This window comes from Pongo pygmaeus, chromosome 13 (genome assembly GCF_028885625.2).
Source record: "Pongo pygmaeus isolate AG05252 chromosome 13, NHGRI_mPonPyg2-v2.0_pri, whole genome shotgun sequence".
Taxonomy (NCBI): domain Eukaryota; kingdom Metazoa; phylum Chordata; class Mammalia; order Primates; family Hominidae; genus Pongo; species Pongo pygmaeus.
Genome location: NC_072386.2, coordinates 87,906,148 through 87,930,083, shown reverse-complemented (window position 1 = coordinate 87,930,083; position 23,936 = coordinate 87,906,148). Strand labels below are relative to the sequence as shown.

General features: G+C 50.4%; 1 protein-coding gene and 1 long non-coding RNA gene across 2 annotated transcripts in view; one reads left to right on the top strand and one right to left on the bottom strand.

Annotated features, from left to right (window-relative positions):
- TMOD1 (tropomodulin 1) overlaps positions 1–23,936 on the bottom strand; it is a 93,976-nt gene that overhangs the window by 17,974 nt on the left and 52,066 nt on the right. The window contains exons 5-8 of the mRNA XM_054502180.2: positions 14,958–15,047; positions 13,612–13,742; positions 11,816–11,923; positions 8,638–8,781 (exon numbers count right to left, since the gene is read on the bottom strand). Coding sequence (XP_054358155.1) covers positions 8,638–8,781; positions 11,816–11,923; positions 13,612–13,742; positions 14,958–15,047 — 473 coding nt within the window. The remainder of the gene's footprint in view (positions 1–8,637; positions 8,782–11,815; positions 11,924–13,611; positions 13,743–14,957; positions 15,048–23,936) is intronic.
- LOC134737916 (uncharacterized) lies at positions 18,466–22,591 on the top strand. The gene is made up of 2 exons (XR_010123339.1): positions 18,466–18,785; positions 21,244–22,591. It is a non-coding gene; the product is annotated as an uncharacterized LOC134737916 (long non-coding RNA).

Genomic DNA, 23,936 nt, shown 5'->3' with positions numbered 1-23,936 from the left:
GTTCAAGTGATGCTCCTGCCTCAGCCTCCTGAGTAGCACCACCATGCACAGCTAATTTTTGTATTTTTAGTAGAGATGGGGTTTTACCATGTTGGCCAGGCTGGTCTTGAACTCCTGACCCCAAGTGATCCACCCACCTCAGCCTCCCAAAGTACTGGGATTACAGGCATGAGCCACTATGCCCATCCTCATTATTTTCATTTTATAGGCAAGAAAAATTGAAGCACATAAGTATTAAGAAATTTTTCCCAAATCCTAGCATGGGTCAGTTGCAGGACCAGGATTTGAATACAGGCAGCAAGCTCCAGAGTCTGTGCTGGTTTCCACCTCACTTAAGTGCCTCTGAGAATGACCAGAAGGCAGAAGTAGGACTGACAAGAGGAACTACAGGCAGATGGTGTTTGGCTCAGCATGGAGGAATGCCTCTGACCATTAGAAGTGTCCACACGCTGAGGAACTGCCTGGTAAGGTAGTGAGCCGCCTGTGCCTCAAAGTGTGTAAAGGGGGAGAGACCAAGGGGTTGGTCATGCCCGGACTGGCAACAGTCTCTGGGCAGCAGAGCCAGGGACAGGATGGTTGGGAAAGAACTCTCGTACCCCTTCAGATTTGCTTGAGAAGTAAAAAACCACTTGTGAATAAATATAACCACATTATTAACAATTCATATGATATTAACACAGAATGAGTAAAAGGAAAGAGTCTCCCTCACCCGATTTATTCCCAGTCCCACCCCCTTCCGTAGAAGTAACCACCATGGGCCGGGTGCGGTGGCTCACGCCTGTAATCCCAGCACTTTGGGAGGCCGAGGTGGGTGGATCACAAGGTCAGGAGATCGAGACCATCCTGGCTAACATGGTGAAACCCTGTCTCTAGTAAAAAATACAAAAAAAAATTAGCTGGGCATGGTGGCGGGCACCTGTAGTCCCAGCTACTCCGGAGGCTGAGGCAGGAGAATGGCGTGAACCTGGGAGGCGGAGCTTGCAGTGAGCCGAGATCGTACCACTGCACTCCAGCCTGGGCAACAGAGCAAGACTCCGTCTCAAAAAAAAAAAAAAAAAAAGTAACCACCGTGGCCAATGAGTTGTGTTTCTATGCATGAAGTATATGACAGAAATGTACAGGGATTTGTTTTGTTTTGTGGTACTTGTTTCTTGTTTAAATGAATTCATACTATACGTACTGTTCTGCAACTTGCCTTTTTCATTTTAATTTTTATTTATTTTTCTGGAGACTGTGTCTCACTCTGTTGCCCAGGCTAGAGTGCAGCAGCACAAAGCAGTGCAATCATAGCTCACTACAGCTTCTGACTCCTGGGCTCAAGTGATCCTTCTGCTCAGCCTCCCAAGTAGCTAGGACTACAGGCACGTGCCACCACGTCTGGCTAATTTCCTTTACTTTTTTTACAGAGATGGGGTCTTGCTATGTTGACCAGGCTGGTCTTGAACTCCTGGTCTCTAGTGAGCTCCCTCCTGGGCCTCCCAAAGTGCTGGGATTACAGGCATGAGCTGTCATGCCTAGCCCACCTTTTTCATTTAATATTTTGCAGAGCTCTTTCAGAGTCAGTACATAGAGAATGACCTTATTCCTTCTATTGGCTTCACGGGATGCACTGGTGTAGATGGATATTTAGGTTACTTCCGTTTTTTCCTGTTACGAACAACGTGGCAATGGCAGGGGAGGGAGGGGGTATTCCTCAGGCTTCCTACGGAAATCAAAACTGCTAGGTTGAAAAATAGGCGCTTTCAAATTAAAATTGAGACTGCTCTGCCAAAAGGATGTAAAAGTCGGCATGCCTTTCAGCAGTGTGTGACAGCTGTGTGTCCTCACACCTTTACCATGTCAGAGCATTACCCATCGGATGAGAAAGATCAGATTTGCTCTTCAACAAAATTACCAACCAACACCTTAGGTGTTACAAGGTGCATCCTGGAGCCGGTGGCTCTGAGGCTCCCTTTCTGGCCAGACTCAACAGGAACATCAAGAATCTCACTTTGGACATTTGACGGGGCCAATTCTGGCCATTCCCAGATGATACGGACAACTGGGAATACTTCAAAACACAACAGAAAGGAAGCCTGGGAATTAGGTTATCTAACTCCAGAGTCCCAGACCCTAATTGACATTAAAATTCCCTCCATCTCCCAGCTGTTTACACACCCCCAGGATGGGAACTCCTCCCCCTTTGAGATACCTGCTCCATCCTGAGGTAGCTTTGCTAGTTATGTGTCCGGAATTGGTGGGTTCTTGGTCTCACTGACTTCAAGAATGAAGCCGCGGACCCTGGAGGTGAGTGTTATAGTTCTTAAAGGCGGCGTGTCCAGAGTTTGTTCCTTCTGATGTTCGGATGTGTTAGGAGTTTCTTCCTCCTGGTGGGTTTGTGGTCTCCTGGCTCAGGAGTGAAGCTGCAGGCCTTCGCGGTGAGTGTTACAGCTCTTAAGGCGGAGCCTCTGGAGTTGTTTGTTCCTCCCGGTGGGTTCGCAGTCTCGATGGCTTCAGGAGTGAAGCTGCAGACCTTCGCGGTGAGTGTTACAACTCATAAAGGCAGTGTGGACCCAAAGAGTGAGCAGTAGCAAGATTTATGGCAAAGAGCGAAAAACAAAACCTCTGCAGCGCAGAAGTGGACCCAAGCGAATTGCCACTGCTGGCTCCAGCAGCCTGCTTTTATTCTCTTATCTGGTCCCACCCACATCCTGCTGATTGGTCCATTTTACAGAGAGCCGACTGGTCCATTTTACAGAGAGCTGGTTGGTCTGTTTCGACAGGGTGCTGACTGGTGTGTTTACAATCCCTGAGCTAGACACAGAAGTTCTCCACCTCCCAACTAGATTAGCTAGATACAGAGTGTGGACACAAAAGTTCTCCATGTCCCCACCAGAGTAGCTAGATACAGGTGTCAATTGGTTCATTCGCAAACCCTGAGCTAGACACACGGTGCTGATTGGTGTGTTTACAAACCTTGAGCTAGATACAGAGTGCTGATTGGTGTATTTGCCATCCCTTAGCTAGACATAAAGATTCTCCAAGTCCCCACCAGACTCAGGAGCCCAGCTGGCTTCACCCAGTGTGGATCCTGCACCGGGGCCGCAGGTGGAGCTGCCTGCCAGTCCCGCGCCGTGAGCCCGCACTCCTCAGCCCTTGGGTGGTTGATGGGACTGGGCGCCGTGGAGCAGGGGGCGGCGCTCGTCGGGGAGGTTCGGGCACGCAGGAGCCCACGGCGAGGGGGAAGCTCAGGCATGGCGGGCTGCAGGTCCCGAGCCCTGCCCCGCGGGGAGGCAGCTAACGCCCGGCGAGAAGTCGAGCACAGCAGCTGCTGGCCCAGGTGCTAAGCCCCTCACTGCCCGGGGCCTCTCCGAGTGCGGGGCCCACCGAGACCACGCCCACCCGGAAGTCGCGCTGGCCCGCAAGCACCGCTAGCAGCCCCGGTTCCCGCCCGCGCCTCTCCCTCCACACCTCCCGGCAAGCTGAGGGAGCCGGCTCCGGCCTTGGCCAGCCCAGAAGGGGGCTCCCACAGTGCAGCGGCGGGCTGAAGGGCTCCACAAGCGCGGCCAGAGTGGGCGCCAAGGCCGAGGAGGCGCCGAGAGCGAGGGAGGGCTGTGAGGTCTGCCAGCACGCTGTCACCTCTCAGTTACAGAGGTCTTTCTGATCAACTCCTGTGACACAAAATAATATAGATAATTCTTACTATGATGACTTAATATCTGCAAAATTCTTTGATCCTCCTTCCTCCAAAAAGTGGTGTCTGATTTCTCTCCCCTTGAGTGTGGGTTGTGCTTTGTGACTCACTTTTAATAAACAGAATATGGTGGAAATGACTTTATGTAACTTCTGAGGCTGGGTCATAAAAGGCACCTGAGGCTTTCTTTTTTCTCTGACTTGGCTCACTCACTCTGGGAGAAGTTAGCTGCCATATTGTGAGGACACTCCAACAGCCCTAGGCCAGGTGCACACGGTAAGGTGCTGAGGTCTCCTGCCCACGCTGTGAGGGAGCCTTGTTGGAAGCAGTTTCTCCACCTCAGATCATGTGCTCTGGGCGAAGTCAGCCAGCTACACTGCTCCTGGATTCCTGGCCCTCAGAAGTGGTGAGTTAATACATGTTTATTGTTTTATGCCAGGATTCTGAGTCTGTTTAAGTTGCTATATTTGGGGATAATTTGTTACACAGCTGCAGAAAACTGATACACTCACAACGTTGAGTAAAAAAAGCCAGACACAAATCATCCAATCTGGGAAAACAAGACAGCACAATCCATCTACTTTAACTTCTCTTCAAAATATTAAGCACATCCTCATTGTCAAATATTGGAATAAAAAGTGGGGAATCTGGCCACTACCCCAGACATTATACATATACTCATTTGTGGGGCTCACCCCAGGCCTTGTCTGGCCTGGGGAGCAGGGCCCCCGGTGCCCTGGGGGTCCTGGGGAAGAGCAGGTCTGTGGGGAGTTTGGAGAGTTTGGTGAGAGCAGCACAGAAGCAGTGTGTGGAGATGGCCTCCTTGGCCTGGGCTGGGCCTGCAGGCTCCCTCGGGGCCCACAGGGTCTCTCCCATCCATCCATCAGTGCAGCCAGGATACTGGCAGCTCCAACCGAGCTCTGCCACTAACCTGGCCTTTGGCCTCGGGCTAGTCCCATCCCTTCTCTCATCCTCAGTTTCCCCGCTTGTGAAAGGAGGACTGGGCTAGATATTGTCTCAGTGCCTTCTGGCTCTGGGGCCTGCTCTGCCCTTTCCCAATTCACCATGGTCTTGGCGCAACCGCAGGTGGCAACAGAACATTGCTTGGAGATAGAGAGACTATTTGAGTCAACAAACAGCTTCAAAGTCCTGGTTCCCAAACTGTGTCCTGAGCCAGCTCCGTGTCACCCTGGGCAGGACTCCCCAAGTCCCTTTCCCTGGCCGTATAAGGAGAAAGAAGGACAGAGACTTGCTGCCACAGGTTATAAGCACAGGACTGAGGAAAAAGCTCCCGTCTCCAAGGACCTCAGTGACTAACCAGGAATGAGGAATAAAGGAATAAATCAAATGCCACTCGCCACCTCCTCTGTGTCACACTGTCCTGCCTCCCCCCAGCCTGGGACTGGGGCATCTGAAGGGGAGGCACAGGTGGCCTCCCCCTGAGCCTGAGTCAGCAGAGCCCCCTCCCTGAGATCTGCCTTCAACCCTTCCCCTGCCGGACCCAACTCCAGTTAAGCAGGAGCGCCTCCCCACAGCCCCCTGGTCCTGGAGGCCATAGCTCCTGGCTGATCTGGGCCCTGATACCCTCTCCTTGCCCCCAGTCCCCTCCCATCCAGCCAGAACCATCTTCCCAGAGCACAACACAGCCCACTTTCCCTAAACCTACCCATTCAAAGCTCTCCGACTCCTAACCCCCTTTCTGGTTTTCCTCTGGGGGTACCGTGAGCCTGTGTGGATGGGCTCCATGGCTTTCCCCACTCCTCTCTGCACCTGGGATGCCATGGCCTCCGTGTCACCTGAGATACTTTTCACCCTTTTGGTGGGAAGTCAGGGTCTACCCAGCATCTACGGGTTTATCTCAAGGTCTGCCTCCTCCAAGCAACCCTCCCTGATCGCTATTCCTGACTAAGACTGCTCCCTCAGATGGACCTCACAGCCCACTGTCTGGCTGCTGGAGCACCTGGTATGATGGTCATTTCTGCAACCATCTTTCCTCCCATCCAGTGAGGAAATTTCTGGAGGACAAACCTGGAGCCTCAGTCCTGCACACAGCCCAGCACAGTCCTGGCAAGCAGCCAGCATTCATCAAAATGTTGAGATGAACCAAAAAAGACACTCACTGGATGTGGGGTGGTGCTGACCAGTGCTCAGGCCCCAGGCCAGAGGACAGATGAGAAAAGCTAGGCTGACATCACATGAAAGCACAGCTGCTTCAAGAACCCAGACAGGCATAGCATTATACATGGACTCTGGAGTCACACAGACCTGGGTTTGAATCTTGCCCCTCTTGCTTCTTGTGTGGCCTTGGGCAGGTTGCATAGCCTGCCTGGCACTCAGTTTCCTCATCTGTGATACAGGGATGGGTTGTAACGCCACTTACAGAGTCTTTGTGAACATTAAATTAGATAATAGACACAAAGTACCCAGTATGGTTTTGGCGCATGATACCTGCTCAGGAAATTAACTCTTAGAATAGCATGTGAATCCCCTAGTTCACCTTCCCAGTAATTCTAAAAGTTAACAACTTCAGAGTTTACATCTGTTATCTCCTTAGAAGCAGAGATTCTTATAATCCTCACTTTACAAGCCAGGAAACTGAGGCTCAGGGAAGTAAATGTTTTTGAACCAGGGTATCCAGCTAAGGTAAGGGCAATGGTTAGCATGGGCTCCATCTTGGACTCTGGGGGGATAGCGTCTGGAGGGAAGGGGCAACTCCCTGGCAGCTGCCACCACAGTGACCTGAAGCCAGTGCTGCCAGTCCTCTTTTGCTGACATTCTGCCCTGGGAGTTAAGTTTCAGCTGACTCTGGGTAGACCCTGACTTCCTGCCAGGCCAGGCTGGGATTCACATGAGTAGCCAATCCCAGGGCCTGGCCCAGGGCCGCTGCCAAGCCTGCTGCAATGCCTTTGTTCCATCTGCTCCGCCCCTCTTGCCTCCAGCGGAGCAGAGTCAGCAATGGCTAAGGGAGGGCGCAGAAGGGATAGGGGTGGGGAGGGCCTGAGAATGAGTGAGGCAGCAGCAAGACCACCGGCACGCGAGAGATGCAAGGAGTCCAATGCAGGAAATGCATGTGACACGGCTGCTGCCAGCTCATGTGACTGCTTTACATAAATTAGAAAAAAGTGCCCTCTCTGGGTGAACAAAGCCCCATACTGAGGCACACAGCTTGGAGTGGATTCCGGGCTGAATTTTGCTCTCTGCTACTTCATTGTGCTGTGAACAATATGCATGACCATCCAGGGCAACCTTACTTACCAGGCACCCCTGGAGGGCCAGGTCCTGAGCTGGGCACTCAGATAAGGAGATGCCTCAGACATAGCACCAGCTTCTGGGAAGCTCAAGGGAAGCCAAGGTGCTAGGGGAGCCCAGAGGAAGAGGTATCTAACTCTCTTTGGGCAGAGGTTTGGAGGAGCTATGGCAGACTAGTGGGAGAAGACAGTAGTAACCTGGCTCTCAATTAAAAAAAAAAAAAGCCCTGATGCGTGGTGTGCCAATTTGCCAATTTCCATAGTGTAAATACTCCCACCTACCATGAGCAATTCAAGGCACCATGTGCCATCGCTGGTCTCAGGAAGAGATATCCACAATCAGCTCTTGCAAGCTGGTTCAAGCTGTCTCTAGAACACCACTAAGATAAAGTGAAGCTTCAACTAAACCCAGAAGGCAGAGAAGAGGGTAGAGGCAGGGGAGGACATTCCATGAGGAGGGAAAGGCATGGAGGCATGAGAGTAGGGAGCAAGTTGTGAATGGTTTTGAAAGGGTTATGGTTGGGAAGGGACAAAGTCTTCTGGAGGTTGGTAATGTTTTCGTTTCTTGACCTGGACAGGGGTTACATGCCTGTTATGATTCCTTAAGCTGTGCATTTAAGTTTTATGCACTTTTCTGTATGTTTGCCGTATTTTACAATAAAAAAGTTAAAAACTTGTGATAGTCTCACTCAGGTATAACCACTGTTTAGAATTTTGTAATATTTCATTCCAATCTTTTTCCCATGCATACATTTATACAACCATTCAGCAAAAATTCTCATGTAGTGGAAAAAAAAAAACTGAGTCTCCATTCATAAAAAAAAAAAAAAAGCGCATTTTAACATCAAAAGCAACATGCTGCAGTGGAATAAGTGTGAGTTTTAGAGTCAAGGAGACCTGGATTCAAATCCTGCTTCCTAAATGCTGACCCTATGGCCTTGAAAAAGGGGCTTATCTTTGGCCTGTCTGGACTGTTTTCTGAAAACTGAGACTGATGATACCCACATTCTGTAGGGTTGTTGTGAAGATCAAAGATGATGGATGTAAGATGTGTAGCTCAGAGCCTGGTCTACAGTAGACTCTCAACACATGTAACATATAGATGTTGTTATTAGCATCCTCTTAGAAAGTCAGAGCTGAAAGAGTTGCCCCACAGATAAAATGACTGACCCACAGAAGTTACAGAGAAACAGTAACTCCATAAGAATAAAGACAAACTAGAATTCGCCTAGAGACGAATGTGAATGGTGAGGAAATTCAAAAGCCGCATTGAATGGGGGTGAATGAAGAAAACTGGGAATTTTAACCTGGAGAAGGAGAGCTTAGTGGTTCATGAGATCTGTGCAACAGATGTCCTGAGTGAAGCAGAGAACGGAGCTAAGCCCAACAAACAGGACTTACAGGGAGCTGACTTCTACCGGATATAAGGAAGAATGTTCTCATTGCCTAAGAATGGAAGTGGTGATGTTGGTAAGGAGTGTGTCCCCCATCATGAGAGGGACTCAAGCAGAACTGGAAGAGCACATAGTGGAAGCGATGAAGAAGGAAGGTGAGCATGGTAGAGGGTGTGAACTTTGGGGACCCTGGAGGTCCCTCAAAGCTGGGCTCTGAGCTTCTATCATCAGCATTCTCAGCTCCATCCAGCAGCATGGGAAAAACTGCAGGCCAGCGAGCTGCATGTAGTAACAGACCTGAGGAGACCCTTGCCCATCTCACCTGGTTGTCAATTTTCAGTTCCACCAGAGAAGTGTTGTATGGGAGGGCTTCTACCAGGCGCAGAATCCCAGCTCCAGAAATGAAGTTGGATTCCACATTCAGTGTCTTCAACACCTTGTTCTCCTTGAGCATCTCAGCAAGGGCCTTGAAGCATAAGAGAAAGCAAGGATACCCATGAGTCACCCCGAGCAAGGCTGGAAACCCCTCTGGGTAGATCCTAAGACACCTAGGGGAACAGGAGGATGATCCCCACCACGTCCTTCACCAAGCACAACTCTGACTGTGTCTCTCCTCTCCTGCAACCCGCCATGGCTCCTGATCCCCCACAGGAGAATTCTATGCTGCTTAGCCTACATGCAAAGCTTCTATGACCTGGGTCTACTCCCCTGTCCAGAATCAACTCTCACTGCTCCTCTTCAGTGGGGCTACTCGCAGCTCCCCACGCCTGCTCGGTGCTTTCCCACTTTGTCTCTGCCCTTTCTATCCCTCCCACCTGGAATTCCCTTCCCTTTCTGCTTCCCTGTCCAAGCTCTGCCCATCTTTCGAGGCCATTCTCAATGCCCCTTTCTCCAAGAGCTCTTGCTGACATTCCCCAGCTAGCTGTAGCCTACCCTCTCAAATCCTCATAGAATGGAGCCATACTTCCCTCATTATGGACCTTGGATTCCTCTGTTCAGAGTTGTTTTCATACTGGTGTTGTCTCTGCTATTAGACTATATACTCCTGGTGGGCTGAAAATGCATCCTATCTATCCCATGTTGCCCACAGTACCCAGCACATAATAGGCCCTCAGGCATTGTTCACTGAGTGACCAGTGGAGCCTCAACCTCCTGTACATAACTCCCCACTTGTCTCTTTATTGCCCCATAGAGACATGGTTTTCTTCATCTGAGCACCACAGAGCAGAAGAGGGAAGCCTGGGAAACCACCCACTGGGCAAGTGACCAGGGCAAACTGGAGAAGAGGAGCTTAGGTGGCCCCTAGCACGTTTCAGAGGAGCTCAGCCAGGGGGTGTAGATGACAATCAGAGCCTCTGAAGGAAATGAGGTAATTAGCAGTTGGTGGAAACGATGCGTCATGGAGGGAAAAAGACACCGGCAGCTGATAGGACACACTGATCGGTGGGCCCTGCTGCCTGAAATGACGCTCCGAGCCAGGAATACCTACCCCGTCGCCCCTGCCTTGCTGAGACCTGCTGAAAGGCTAGATCCCAGGAAGCCCTCTGTTTTGAAATAATCGGCCCCTCCTCAGTGCCCTTCGCTTCAGTGTGCCCCCAGGATGGCATGTCAGCTTTCTCTATGATGGTGTCTGTCTCTGACTTGGCTGGTCCTCCTGAGGGAAAGGACCCAGCCAGAGTCCTCTCTGTGTCCTCCACCAGAACCCTCCTGCTCCCAGGAAAGGCCTGGCCTGGCTTAATCAAATCTAATAAAAAAAAATAACAACCGGTAGGCAATCTGCCAGGCTGATCCAACTGGACATGCCGGTGGCTGAGCAGGTCCTGGAGGCCCTGTCTTGCCAGGTGTTAACTCCTTGTATGCTGGGTCCCAGTGGAGGAACCGGGGCCCAGGAGAAAAGCTACGGCAGGCAGTGGGGTCATTGACAGAGCTCTGGCAGCCTGATTTACCAACTGGCCCAGAAGCATCTCAGTGTTTGACATGGGCATACTGGTGTGCATGGGCTGATATCAGCTGTTGGTCTGGCAGAGTCCATGCCCAAAAAGCATTTGTGGACCTGAGCTGAGGGCCAGAATGGATGTGTTTGGTTTCTGACCCATGACATAGTAGCATACGGGGCATGTGGCTTTGCCAGCTGTGTTCCTATGGGCAAGGAACCATGGAGATCTGAGGTCAGAGGTCATCAATCCAGAGGTTCCCCACTGACAGCAATGGGAGACTGTGAGCTATTTCTATTATTTCAAAAATATGAAAGAACACTGTCCTACCTATTTTAAGAATCAGAAAAAAATTGATTGCTACTAAATGGTTAATTACTAGCCCTGATAAACTAGCTTCTGCCCTTCTTGCAGGAATCTAGCTTTGCAGTAATTGCACTGTACTGTTACCCTTTAGTTGTCTGCTTGGCCAAATGGACCAGAATCTTTATGAAAGTGGAAGCTGAGACTGTTTGGTGACAATTGTATTCCCAGAACCTAATTCAGTGTTGGGCACAGAGAGACTCTCAATACATATGTGCTGGATGTTTAAAAAGAAGAGTTGATGGCTACTTCAGAGTAAGTACAATTTAATTTGATCAGAAATATCTTGAGACTTGGTAAAATAAAATTGGTCATTGGGACCTGCTGATGAAACCATCATTTTTATTTTTTTAATATTTATTTATTTATTTATTTATTTATTTATTTATTTATTTATTTATTTTGTGATGGAGCCTCATTGGGACCTGCTGATGAAACCATCATTTTTTTTTAATTTATATTTATTTATTTATTTATTTTCTGATGGAGCCTCGCTCTGTTGCCCAAGCTGGAGTACAGTGGTGCAATCTCGGCTCACTACAACCTCCACTTCCTGGGCTCAAGTGCTTCTCCTGCTTCAGCCTCCCGAGTAGCTGGGATTACAGGCGTGCATCACCAAGCCCAGGTAATTTTTATACTTTTAGTAGAGACGGGGTTTCACCATGTTGGCCAGGCTGGTCTCGAACTTCTGACCTCAAGTGATCCACCCGTCTTGACCTCCCAAAGTGCTGGAATTGCAGGTGTGAGCTACTGCGCCCAGCCGAAACCATTGATTTTAGAGATGGAAAAACTGAGGAACAGGGAAGGGCAGGCCCTTGTTCTAATATGATGTGCCAAGTGAAGAGAGAGAGATTTAGGGGTCACATGACTGCACTGGAATTGCAGGTCCACCTCTCACTTGCTGTGTGACTGGACAAAACAAATTGCCTGACCTCTCTGAACCCTAGATTCTTTAAGTGCAAAGTGGGGAGAACTGCACATCTCAGACCAGAAGTGGTTGTGAGGATTGGCCAGGATGACGAGTAGGTGGTGCCAGGTGATGGCCATTCCCTCTACACCCCTCATAGCTCCTGGTCCAGTGCCTTCCACTGTACCACACAGAGCTCTTTGTTAGTGGGATACAACCAGTCCTGAGGCCACATATTTCAACCCTTCTGTTTCAAGGCCCCCATCCACAATGCAACAGAACAGAAAGGTACATACATACGCCACAGGGTCATTACTCCGTGTCCCCACGATGCTGAACTTCTTCACATATGAGTTTTCCTTCAGGGCTTCTGCATATGCCTTGAGGGTGGGGATGGGGATATTCTGCACAAAGAAAGGCAACAGAGAGAGTGACCAGAAGCCTCCTCTGGGACAGGCTGAGGCAGGCGGATTAGCCTGGCTACTCACTGATTCCTGGCAAGTCTCTGGCCAAAAAGCTGAATGGGCAAAAGGTTCAGGCTTTGTCCCAGATGACTGAGATTTGGGGAGAACTTTCTGGTAAACAGATTTTGAAAATCCTCCCTGAAAATTTCAGATAAGACCTGTAACCTCTTTCTTTGTGCACTTGGGGGCCAGAGAAAAGGCAAAAATTAAGGCATGTAGTATTGTGCAAAGAGCTAGGACTAGGGGTGTGGGGAGGGGCTGGAACCTGGCCTTGGTCCCAGTGATCGGCAATGTTTCTGACTTGCTAGATGTCTCTGTGGAAGCCTCTTGCCCTCTCTGGCCCTGTTTCTGGAAAACAGGTAAGGGGGGCTGCATATGATGCTCTTTAAGAGACATCTACCCCAGGGGGTCTCTGCTCCAGCTGCACATCAGAGACTCCTGGGGAACTTTTACAAAATGGTGATGCTTGGGCTGGCCCAGAACAATAGAATCCGAATCTCTAGGGTCAGGCCTGGGCGTTGGTATGTATTTTTTAATCTTCTCAGGTGAAAATCACTGATCTGGTCCAACGGGCTCACAGTGCAGAGGAGAAACTGAGGCCCAGAGAAGGCTGGGGCCTCACAGGGAGATTCCATCCCTCACGCGGCCCTGAGGCAGCATTCACTGCCAGCTGGCAGCATTCTGAATTGTGCCAACGTCTCCTACTGGGCACATGAAAGCAAACATGGCTGTGTTTTTACCAACCTCTCATTTCAGAGCGTCACTTTAGCTCCCGTGGGAGCAGAGCATGGGGAGGCCAGGTGGGGGTGAACACTAGGGTACAGGTTTCCAATCTGATGGTGCCGTGGGGCTGGCAGCTGCTTAAAATAAAGTGGAGAAGGAAAGAAAGTGGAGCAGGGGCATGGGGGGCTGGCTTCTAGTTTTACCCCCACCCCCTCCCAGAACTAATCCACTGGTCTCCGGGCCGAGCAGGTGGGTAGGCAGCTGCATTTGTCTCTGAATTCTTCCTGCAGCAGCCTGTTCAGGGTGAGACTGCCTGTCCACCTGTCCCTCCCCTGCCCCGGGATCACATAAGGAAATGTCCACAGAGAAAAGGGCAGACAGCTTGGGATATTGCTTTGGACATTTTGGCCAACAGCTCCCTTCTGTGGCTGTAAAACGAGGCTGAATATGAACGTGATACAGCAGCAGCAGCAATGGCACAGGGGAGGGACCTGCCCAGGGCCTGTGTTACCCCTGAGCCTAGTGGGCACTGGACTTTTCCAGCCTTGAGATCCCGTGCAGCAGCGTGTGTCTGACTCATGATTTTATCTCGGAGAATCTCTCAGTGTTTTGAATAACGTGGCAGGTTTCCAGATCAAAGCTGGGTTGGCCCGTGCTAAACATCTGGGCCTGATATCATCCTCAGAAAGAAACCAGGACTGCCAGATGCACTTGTTTACACTGCCCACCCCTCTTAAAGGCTCCCATTTGCAAAGGTTTTGTCCCTATTCCCGATGCAGAAACACCCAGAATCCAAACAGGACCCTGTTTACTCTGCACAACCAACCCTGGACCATTTGCATTTGGGTGACATGGTTCCCCCTCCCCCAGCCACACACAGGTAAAGTGAAATAAATGGACCTTACCCGGATATTATTGAGGTTGACTTCTTCAAGTTTTGGGTCGTTGTTCTTTATCCGTTCCAGCGTTTCCTCTACGTCTGTTGAATTTGGTTCTTCGTCGGGCACAGGCTTGTATTGTGTGGGTTTAATCACGCCTAGAGTGACCGATAAAAGGGAGGTGGCTCACAGAAACAAGGGGCTCACTTTCTGCCAACACAAAGATACTGTGGAAGGGAGCATGTGCAGAGTTGGGGCACGTGAGGGCTGCACATCTCAGGGGCTGGGTGGGGGTAGGGGCACCATTCAGAAGAAACCCTGCAAGGGAGCCAGGAGGCTGGGGTTCTACTTGGACTCTGCCTTTGACATCCTGCAAGAACTGGGTGAATTACTTAAACTCTCTGAACCTTGGGTCCACATCTGTAAAGCAGGGCTAGTTATTTTCCCGGGGCTCATGACCTCAGTGGACTCTTGGGAGGCTAAGATGAAGCCCGGATGGGAAAGAAATGCATCAGTCTTCCAGAGGGAGGAATAATTATTTTTTTGGCAGCCTCATTTCTGTTTGGGGCCAAAATGCCAGCTTTGGAACAATGCAGTAGAGTAATTAAGGCAATGCAATATTGGCACAGGAAAGGACAAAAGGGCTCATGAAACAGAGGAGGCACCTAGAAACAGATCCATGTGGATGATAAAGGCAGGGCCCAAACCAGTGGTGAAAGGATAAATCTTGCAAGGAATGGTGTTGGGACCACTGGATATTAATTCAAAAAAATGAAAGTTTGGTCTCATCCCACAGCACACACAAACATGAACTCCAGGTAGATTAAGAAGTTGAATATAAGGCCAGGTGTGGTGGCTCATGCCTGTAATCCCAGCACTTTGGGAGGCTGAGGCAGGAGGATCGTTTGAGTCCAGGAGTTCGAGACCAGTCTGGGCAATGGTGTGACCTCATCTCCATACAAAATAAACAAAATTAGCCAGGCGTGCTGGCATACACCTGTAGCCTCAGCTACTCAGGAGGCAGAGGTGGGAGGATCTCTTAAGCCCAGGAGATCCAGGCTGCAGTGTGCCAAGATTGTGCCAATGCACTCCAGCCTGGCTGACAGAGCAAGGACCCTGTCTAAAAAAAGAAAAAGTTGAATATAAAAAGTAAATCTCTAAAACTTTTAGAAGAAAATATAGGAAAACATTTCTATAATACTGGGATAGAGAAGGTCTTTGTAAACAAGACACAAATCCCAGGAGACTCAAAGGAAAGGATGAACAGATTTGGCTATATAACATGTTAAAACTTCTGCAACGAGCCAGAGAACATCAGTGAGTGGAGGAAGCAAGAAGCATGAGGTCCCTCCTGGGGGCGGGTGCATACTCACTGTTGAGCCCCTCCTTGTTCATGATGGAGCTGCTGCTCAGGGCCTGGTAGTACTGCTGGTTACTCATGAGCGTGTGCATGCCCAGGATCGCTGCAGGGACAAGGGAAGGGCTCATGATGTGCCTCTGCAGACAGAAGAGCCTCCTAGGGACCCACACTCCAAACCCCGGGAACTCTAGCTCACAGAAATGGCAAGAAACACTTGCATGAAAACTTCAAAATTTTATTTTACTTTTACTCTCACCTCTATTGATGTGACTCTGAAATCCCCAGCCCCAGCCCAGGCTGCTCTGCCCCTGGCCTCTGATTCCCTGATGTCCTGCTGGCACACCCAGCTCAACGTGGCCAAACCAGAATGGCTCTTTCCACCGACAGCCTCTTTCTTTGGAAGGCTCTCTTTCCATCTTGTCATCCTGCCTGTCCCTCAGGGTAAAACATCAGGGAATGTGGCACCTTCTCCCCATAAGCCCATTTGACTGTCCCAGTGTCTCTGAGATCTGTCCCCCTCCCATCCCATCATCTCCATCCTAGTGGAGGCCTGATCATTCTCTGGCTGTATTGTCACAGCTGTGTCATCACCAGTGTCTTGGTCTTGGCCTCTTCCTTCCCTCTACCTCCCAGCATGCAGCACAAAGCAGCTGGAAAGCTCTTCCTGGAAATGCCAACCTGATCTCATTGCTCCCGTGTTCAGCCATTCTTTCATCCATTCATCTGTTCAACATGTAATGAGGCCCACCCCAGCACTGTGTGCTAGGCTCTGGTGGGGACAGTGGAGAATAAGAAAGACTGGGTCTCCGCTCATGGAGCTGAAAGTGTGCTGGGGGAGAGAGGAGCCCAGCAAGTTCCCACACAATGAAAAACCAGCGCAGGGTATGCTGAGTGTGGTAGAGGAAAAAGTTCAGTCCTAAGACAGCATAAAAGAGGAACTTGGGATGGGAAGGAGGAGTAAGTGTTGGTCAAGTTAAGAGAAGGGCTATAGAACATTACAGGCAGAGGAATGCAGGTGGGAAAGCCTCGAGGTTCAGAGAGTGGCAGGCCAGTGAGGGAGGAAGGTCAGGTTGGCATTTCAGGAAAGACCTTTCCAGCTGCTCTGTGCTGCATGTTGGGAGGTGGAGAGTAGGAAAAGGCCAAGGCCAGGACACCAGTGATGACACAGCTGTGACAATCACTGCTGGGGGAAATAGGATAGAAGCTGGATGTGTGGTGGTAATAATCAGAAGCAAGGCAACACCACCCCTCTCACTGAGCACATGCTCTGGGCCAGGGAAGACACTTTGTATCCATCATTCCCAATTTGGTTGCACACTGGAATCACCTAGGGATCTGTTGAAATTCCTGATGCCCAGTCCCACCCTAGACCAATTAACCCAAAATCTCTGGGGGTGGAGCTCAGGCACCTGCATTTTTAAAGCTCCCTGGATGGTTTCAATGAGCAGCCAAGGTTGAGAACCATTGCCTGACACTCCCCTCCTTGATCTGCCCAGTAACCCTCTGGAGTAGATTTTATTCACCTAGGCAAGGTCAGATTCTACAGGGTCTTCTAGGCTGAGTGAGGAGGTCGGGTGTCTTTTCCTAGGAACAGCCTGGGAAGCCATTGAAGGCTTGAGCAGGAAGTGAGATGGTCTGACCTGAGTTCTGACTATTGTGTTGAGAACTCACTACAGAGGGGAGAGATGGACGTGGCTGCAGAGCTGTGAGGCTGTTGCAGCTGTCCAGATGGGAGGAAAGTGGCTTGTACAGCCAAGTCCAAACCCAGAGCCTGGCTTCACAGGCCCTCCCTGGGCTGGCCCCACCTCAACAGTGTTGTTGCACTCCCCCTCCCAACAGCTTCTCTGCTCCAGCTACACAAACAGTCCCTGCTCATAGCTGCTCCTGCTTTTGCTAGTACTCTCCCTTCTGCTGGTGATTCTCTGCACCCACTTGACTTGGAATTTTAGATAAACAACAAATTTTTTTTTTTTTTTTTTGAGATGAAGTCTCGCTCTGTTGCCCAGGCTGGAGTGCAGTGGCGAGATCTCGGCTCACTGTAAACTCTGCCTCCCAGGTTTAAGGAATTCTCTGCCTCAGCCTCCCGAGTAGCTGGGATTACAGGAGTGTGCCACAACGCCCGGCTAATTTTTGTATTTTTAATAAAGGTGGGGTTTCACCGTCTTGGCCAGGTTGGTCTTGAACTCCTGACTTCTTGATCCACCAGCCTTGACCTCCCAAAGTGCTGGGATTGCAGGTGTGAGCCACCTCGCCTGGCCAACACCAATTTTTTTTTTTAGCTAAGTACGACCCATTCAATATTGGGACATATTCATTGTTCTCTGAAATCTGAATTCAATTGAACATCCTGTATTTTATCTAACAACTCTACCGCCCTATCCTTCAAGCCTGGGAGTAACTCCTCCTCCTCCGGGGAGTCTTCCTGGATTCCTCCTCTCCCTCTCTAATTCTCCCACAGCACCTGGTGTATGCCACAGAATCTATCTGGTGTTAGACATATCTAGATACACGTGTGCTTCTGCTACTAGACTGTAGGCTTCTGGAGGTCAGAGAAGGATATTTTCTCTTCCACCTCTCCCTGAATATGGTATTTAACAAATATTTGGTGATGATTTTTAAAAATACCCAAGTCATTTGATTAGATATGGTTTCCTGTTAGAGAGACAACATGGGAGCCCTTAATGAAGAGTCAGGAAACCCAAGTTCCAGCCCTGATCATGCCCCTAATGTCAGTGTGACCTTGGGCAATTCCCCTCCCCTCTCTAGGCTTCAACCTCCTCTTTCCAGTGAGGGGTTGAGACAAGACCAGTGGCTCTCGGTCAAGGCTGCACACATGGATCACCCAGGGAGCTTTAAGACCCTATCAGTGCCTCTCTCCATCCTGGACCAACCAATCGGAATCTCCGGATATGTGTGTGTATGTGTGTGTGTGTGTGTGTGTGTGTGTGTATATATATATATATATATATTTTTTTTTTTTTTAAATTTTTGAGACGGAGTCTCGCTCTGTGGCACAGGCTGGAGTGTAATGGCAGGATCTCGGCTCACTGCAACCTCCACCTCCCGGGCTCAAGCAATTCTCCTGCCTCAGCCTCCCAAGTAGCTGGGATTACAGACACGTGCCACCATGTCCGGCTAATTTTTGTATTTTTAGTAGAGACGGGGTTTCACCATGTTGTCCAGGCTGGTCTTGAACTCCTGATCTCAAGTAATCCACCTGTCTTGGACTTCCAAAGTGCTGGGATACAGGCTTGAGCCACCACGCCCGGCTGATTTTTTTTTTTTTTAAACCTCCTCAGGTGATTCTGTTGCTGAGTGAGAGTCGAAAACCACAAGATGAGATGATCTCAAAGTCCTTTCTGTTTCTCACATTCTAAGATTCTTCTCTGCTAAAATTAGACTTGCTTGTTCATCACTAAGCGAACTGGTGGGGAGAGAGGCATCTGCATTTTTTCAAGCTCTTGTGGGTTTTAATTTAGGCTGCATCTACGTGGGCAACAGGAGCTGAGGCCTGAGTCAGCAGCAGGTGAATCAGATCACCACGAAGATGTCCCATTCTGGGGCAGGCTCTCCAGCTCCCACAGAGCAGCTCAGGGGATGTGGGAGCAGCTCTAGGATGTGCTGAGGTTTTGTACAGGTTTTGGGGGATATATAAAAGATGTAGCCTCATATGGCTGGCTGGTGTGGCTTAGAGTGGAGAGAGGTGGAAAATAGAAAGTGCATTTGGCACACAGATGCCAGCTTCCTGTGATGGTCTACAAAGAGGGATGGAGGCGGCGAAGTTACAAGAGACTGCCAGGAGACCAAGAGGAAGGAGACCTGCGTTTCAGGCTGAGCCTTGGTATGAATTTTCTGGGTAACCCTGTATAGGTCACTTCCTTTCTGGGGGCTGGGGGGGCGCTCAGTTTTCTCACTTGTAAAATGGAGTGTTTGAACTGATCTCTTACCTGCCCACAGGACTTAGCAACACAACAATTTCTCATGTTTTTATCCTGTTTGACTTTTACAGTAAGTATCCAGGGGCTGGGCACAGTGGCTTATGCCTGTAATCCCAGCACTTTGGGAGGCCAAGGTGGGTGGATCCCTTGAGGCCAGGAGTTCAAGACCAGCCTGGCCAACATGGTGAAACCCCGTCTCTACTAAAAATACAAAAATTAGCAGGGCATGGTGGCACACGCCTGTAATCCCAGCTACTCGGGAGGCTGAGGCAGGAGAATTGCTTGAACCTGGGAGGTAGAGGTTACAGTGAGCCGAGATCGCGCCACTGCACTCCAGCCTGGGCAACAGAGTGAGACCCTGTCTAAAAACAAACAAACAAACAAACAGCATCCAGGGTAGCTGTGGTAGACCCCCCACCCCCAACTTTTCCAGCAAGCTCAAGAGGGAAATGGTTCACCAAAACCATACAGCAAGGAGTCTCGTGGCTTTTAAGTTAGTATTCTCATTCACTAGGTCACTAGCAGTTCTAAAGTTCTAAAACTTCCCCTTGACTTTGGCATCCTAAGGACAGATAACATATATTTATTGTAGGGGGTTGTATATGTTAACAGCAGGGCTAAGAAGAAATAAAACCATTTTGCAGCTCAGAGGAAATTAGAATTACAAAAAGGAAGGACGAAAAGAAGAAAGGAGGGAAAGAGGAAGGAAGGAAAGAAGGAAGGGAAGGGCCCAGCTAGATTTCCATTGATGGGCAGAATGCCTGGGGCTAGTATTACCTTCTGCCAGCCCTAGGCACAAAATCGCAAGTTTCCCTCTCTCTTGGTTTTGTGCCACACTCCACATCAACAGGAGTGAGTGACGGGAGAAAACGGCACATCAACATTGCCTGTTGCTTCATTCTTTGTAGATATTGGCAAGGCTGAATTTAGCACTGGGGAACTTGATTTTTTTTTTTTTTTTTTAAGTCTAGATCTTCCTCAAAACTCAAAAAGGACTATTTTTGAACTCTGAAAAAGAACATTGAGTTCTGTTTCTTCTCCCTGCCTTGGCAGAGTTCACTCATTTGGTAATTCCACTCAGGACGCAGGGAGATAACAGCACACATCCCCGGCTCCTCCAGCTGCCAGCTGCTCGGGCTGGCTCTGGGCAGATGGCTGGAAGATGTTCTCCTGCATCCCAGGGACAGGCGGGAGAAACTGGCTCCGGCCCAGGAACTGGATGCAGTTGAGCTGCTCCTGGATAAGATACACCCTGCCACTGGCAGGGTAGCAGGACAGGTGCCTAAGCACACGGAAGTAGCCAGAAGCCAGGGGGTGGCCTGGCTAAGCCTGCCTCTGATAGCCGCAAGACCTCCAGGTTGCCAACTGCCCTTGGGGGTGAGTGGCCCGAGGCTGTCCCATCTAAACAATGAGTCTCCCTACCCCACTTCCTTCCTGGGTCCTGCCCCACCTGAAGGGTCCCTAAAGCCAGCCAGCATCACCACCCTGAGTGGGCAGGGGAGGCACTGAGAATTACAAGTGCTTGCTGACTCCCAGCAGCCTCTGACCTACAACCCTGTAGGCTATGCGCCAAGAACTTAGCCCTGCCAGGAACCTGTGCACTCTGCTTGTCGCCCAGCAGGGACACTTTTAATGTTGAAATCTACATGTTGAAGTGATAAAAGATTTTAAGGTTAAAAAAAAATACATGTTTCTCGTCTGTCCTCCTCATCACCTCCTGGGCCTCCCAAAGGCAAGGACTGGCTCCTGTTCATCCTAGTATACAGTAGGAGTTCAATAATGTGCAGTGGCTTAGTGAGCAGTTAGGTGAATGCATGAGTGATGCGCCTCACCCGTGTTACACGAGAGTTAGGAGGGCACACCTCAGCGTGCCCTCCAGGCTCCTACCATCACCAGATAGCAAGCCTGCCACGCCACTCGGTTCAGAGGGGCCTGTCCTCCCCAGCCCGGAACCACTGCTCCTGCCGCTCCCAAGCCCTGGACCTTCTCCGCACTTTCTCACTGCTACTCTTCTGCTCCTAGGCTCTTCTCCATAGCTCTTCCCTGGTCTCGCCAGCCCTACCCCAAGTGCCCCCCTCATACGCTGTACTGATTCTGTTCAGATGCTCACTCTCATTTGTCATTTCATACTTACCTGGTGTTTGTTTAACGTAGACTCTGTGAGGGTGGAAATTGGGCTGTTTTCTTACCATTCTTTTGCCAGGGCCTAGTCCAGAGACTAAATGGACGGCACTGACTGTGTGTGTGAGTGAGGAAGCCAGAGCTGAGCTGATGGAAATGTTCTACTTGGGAGATAGGCCATACCGACTATAGGTGACCTGGATGCCCCATGTCCTCATCTCCCTACTCTTCTTCCTCCAGTGAGTCACCCACACTCTTGGCCCCAGTCACCTGCTCTGTGAAAAAGGCTTCAACCACCCACCACCTCTGGTGGGCCTGCTCTGCCCAGCACCTCCAACACCATGTTCGAAGTCCAGCCTTCATCTCATGCGGAGTTTCTGAAGTCAGCTCTCGGCAGAGCACTCCTCATCAGCCACCCAGCCTGTTTTCTGCTGCCTCAGGCTAGAAAGCCTGGTACCATCTCAGCTGCTTGGCCTCTGAGCCGGCACTAGGAACAGCTGGGCTGTTGGTGAAGCTGCATCTCAGATGCAATCCCACAGCTCTGCCCATGCCTCGGCCTCATGGAAGGCCTGCCTCCTCCATTCCCCCATCCTCCAGAACACCCCCTCCTCTCCACTCAAACTCCTGCTTCCATCTAGCTCCCCCTCATGCCCTTAGTCCCAAGTTTCATCTCCTTGGTGTGACATCCAGAGCCTTTTCTAATGTGTCCCCCATCCCACCCCGGTCCCCAGCCAACTTCTCCAGCCTTGCCCATCACCCTCTGTTGCCTACCCTCTGTGCTCTGTGTCCTCCCCTACCCTGGAGGGCTTCACTCAGGTGACGCTGGGTGATGGTGCTGCACATAGGCCCTAGAATGAAGCTGCCTGGGTTTAAACCCTCTGGGCAAGGCATTTAACCACACCTTGCCTACTTTCTCCATCCGTAAAATGGGGACAGTAATAAAATTTCCTTCATAGGATTGTTTTGGTCAATAAATGCAACAAGGTCTTGAGAGCAACTCACGTAGAACCTGGAACATGGTAGGTAGTCAAAAGTGTTCAGTCCCTCCTTCCCCAGAGATGCTGCCATCTTTCGAATGTCCAACATCAAATGACAGGCATCCAAGGTTAGCCAGTTAACACCGGTGTAGACTTACAGCTCCCCTCTCCTTCCCAGACTTCGGCAGGATATTGCATCGTTACAGATAACAATAAATAGCCACGCCAACAAAAATAAAGAGAAATAGTTTCAAGAAAGCCACACAGAAACGTAGCACATGGTTGCAGCTCTGATTTGGCACAGGAACTGCAGGAGCCGGCGGTTGTGACAGCAGTCATTTGATAATCCCTTTGAGCTGCCCAATGAGGGGAGTGACGTCATGAAGGGTGATTGGAGGAGAAAGTCCAGGGTAAAAACAGCCCCAGTCCATGTGGAGATGCCGCACCAAGGCATCAGCGACCACCCTGCCTCACAGATTATCCCGAACTCAAGGGACCCCCTTTGGGGAGATGGTTTGGTTGAAGTGTGATGTATAATATATGGGCTCAGTGGAGGATCTACTGTGACTCGTGTGGCTTCTGACAGAATAAATCCCTACCCTAGCAAACTAGGTTCCGGAGTTAAGTGCTACCTTCCCAGCTGGGTGAAGCACTCACTGCTTCTGTACTTCATAGTGAAAACGAAAACCATTCTCTCTCAGTCCCAATACCCTTCAAGCCATTGCCCTTTGTCCTTCAAATTCCCTGTCTCCTGAGGAAAGGGCTGTCTGGACTTGGGATCTACACACTGGCTTTCCGCATTCACTCCTCAGGTCCCCCAGACCTGGCTTCACCTGTCACCACCCAGAGTGCCCCGTGTGTATAGTTGAGTCTTCTCACTGCCCCCTGCACATCCCCCGCAGTGGCTCCCCCACCCCTGAACGAATGTCACCAAAGTCATGCACAACACCACTCACAAGTCGCAGAGGCAGCTGTGGCCTGCCAAGTCCCTGGTGCTGGTGCTGGTGCCCTCCCACCTCCGCCGTGGCCTCTGGCCTCACATGCCTGTGAGTCTCCTGGCCAGCCCTGAACCCTCACTGTGTCTCTGTGGCTCTGCCCATCTTGATTTGGCCTTTGGTTCTCAGCCTATTTGTGGCGAACTGATCCACATTCTAGCTTTGCCCCATTTCCACGATTTGCACCCCCGCCCCCAACCCCCACCGCCAAAGGCTTCTACGAGGGCCATGTATTCTTCCTGGAGCTTGACAACACTAATGATGCCCAAATCTCTATCTTGAATGGGAACCCCCTGTAGCACTCCAGAACTTCCTGTACAACTGACCCTACTTGGGTGGCCCACAGGTGCCTCAAGTGCCACAGGTTGTAAACGGAACTCTGTATCTCCCCTCTTCCTGCTCCTCCCTTGCCGTCCATCACTAATGGCACCGACACCACTTAGTGTCTGAGGTTACCTTGCTTGACTCTTCTACCTCGCTGTCACAGCCAATCAGTCACAGGCATCCCCTTCTACCCTCTCCCCTGCCCACCTGCCTCGAGCCTTTCCCCACCCCGCCCACCCTCCTGCCATCACCTGGGCTATGATTAGCAGCCTCCAAGCCTGCAGAATAAAAACCCACCCACTCCCTGGATCAGGAGCACAGTAGGTGTGGAGGGAGTGCACAAGGTGCCGGATGTGGCCAGAACCTGACCTTCCTGTGGGGATGGAACACCACAGCAGTGGGACAGAGACGACAGGAGCAGCAGAGAAGTCGGGGGAGGCGGGGAGGGGGGCAAAGGGCTCTGAATATCAGGCCACCTTCTGGAGTTTTGGGGGTAGTTTGTGAAGATCATATGGAAACACATATGAAGATGGAGGGCATGGGGCAAATATGCGATATACAAGGGTGACCCCTCAAAGCCGGCTCACTGAGCCAACTGTAGGCAAAGTGCAAAGTTGTAAAAATCGAGCCCTTAAGT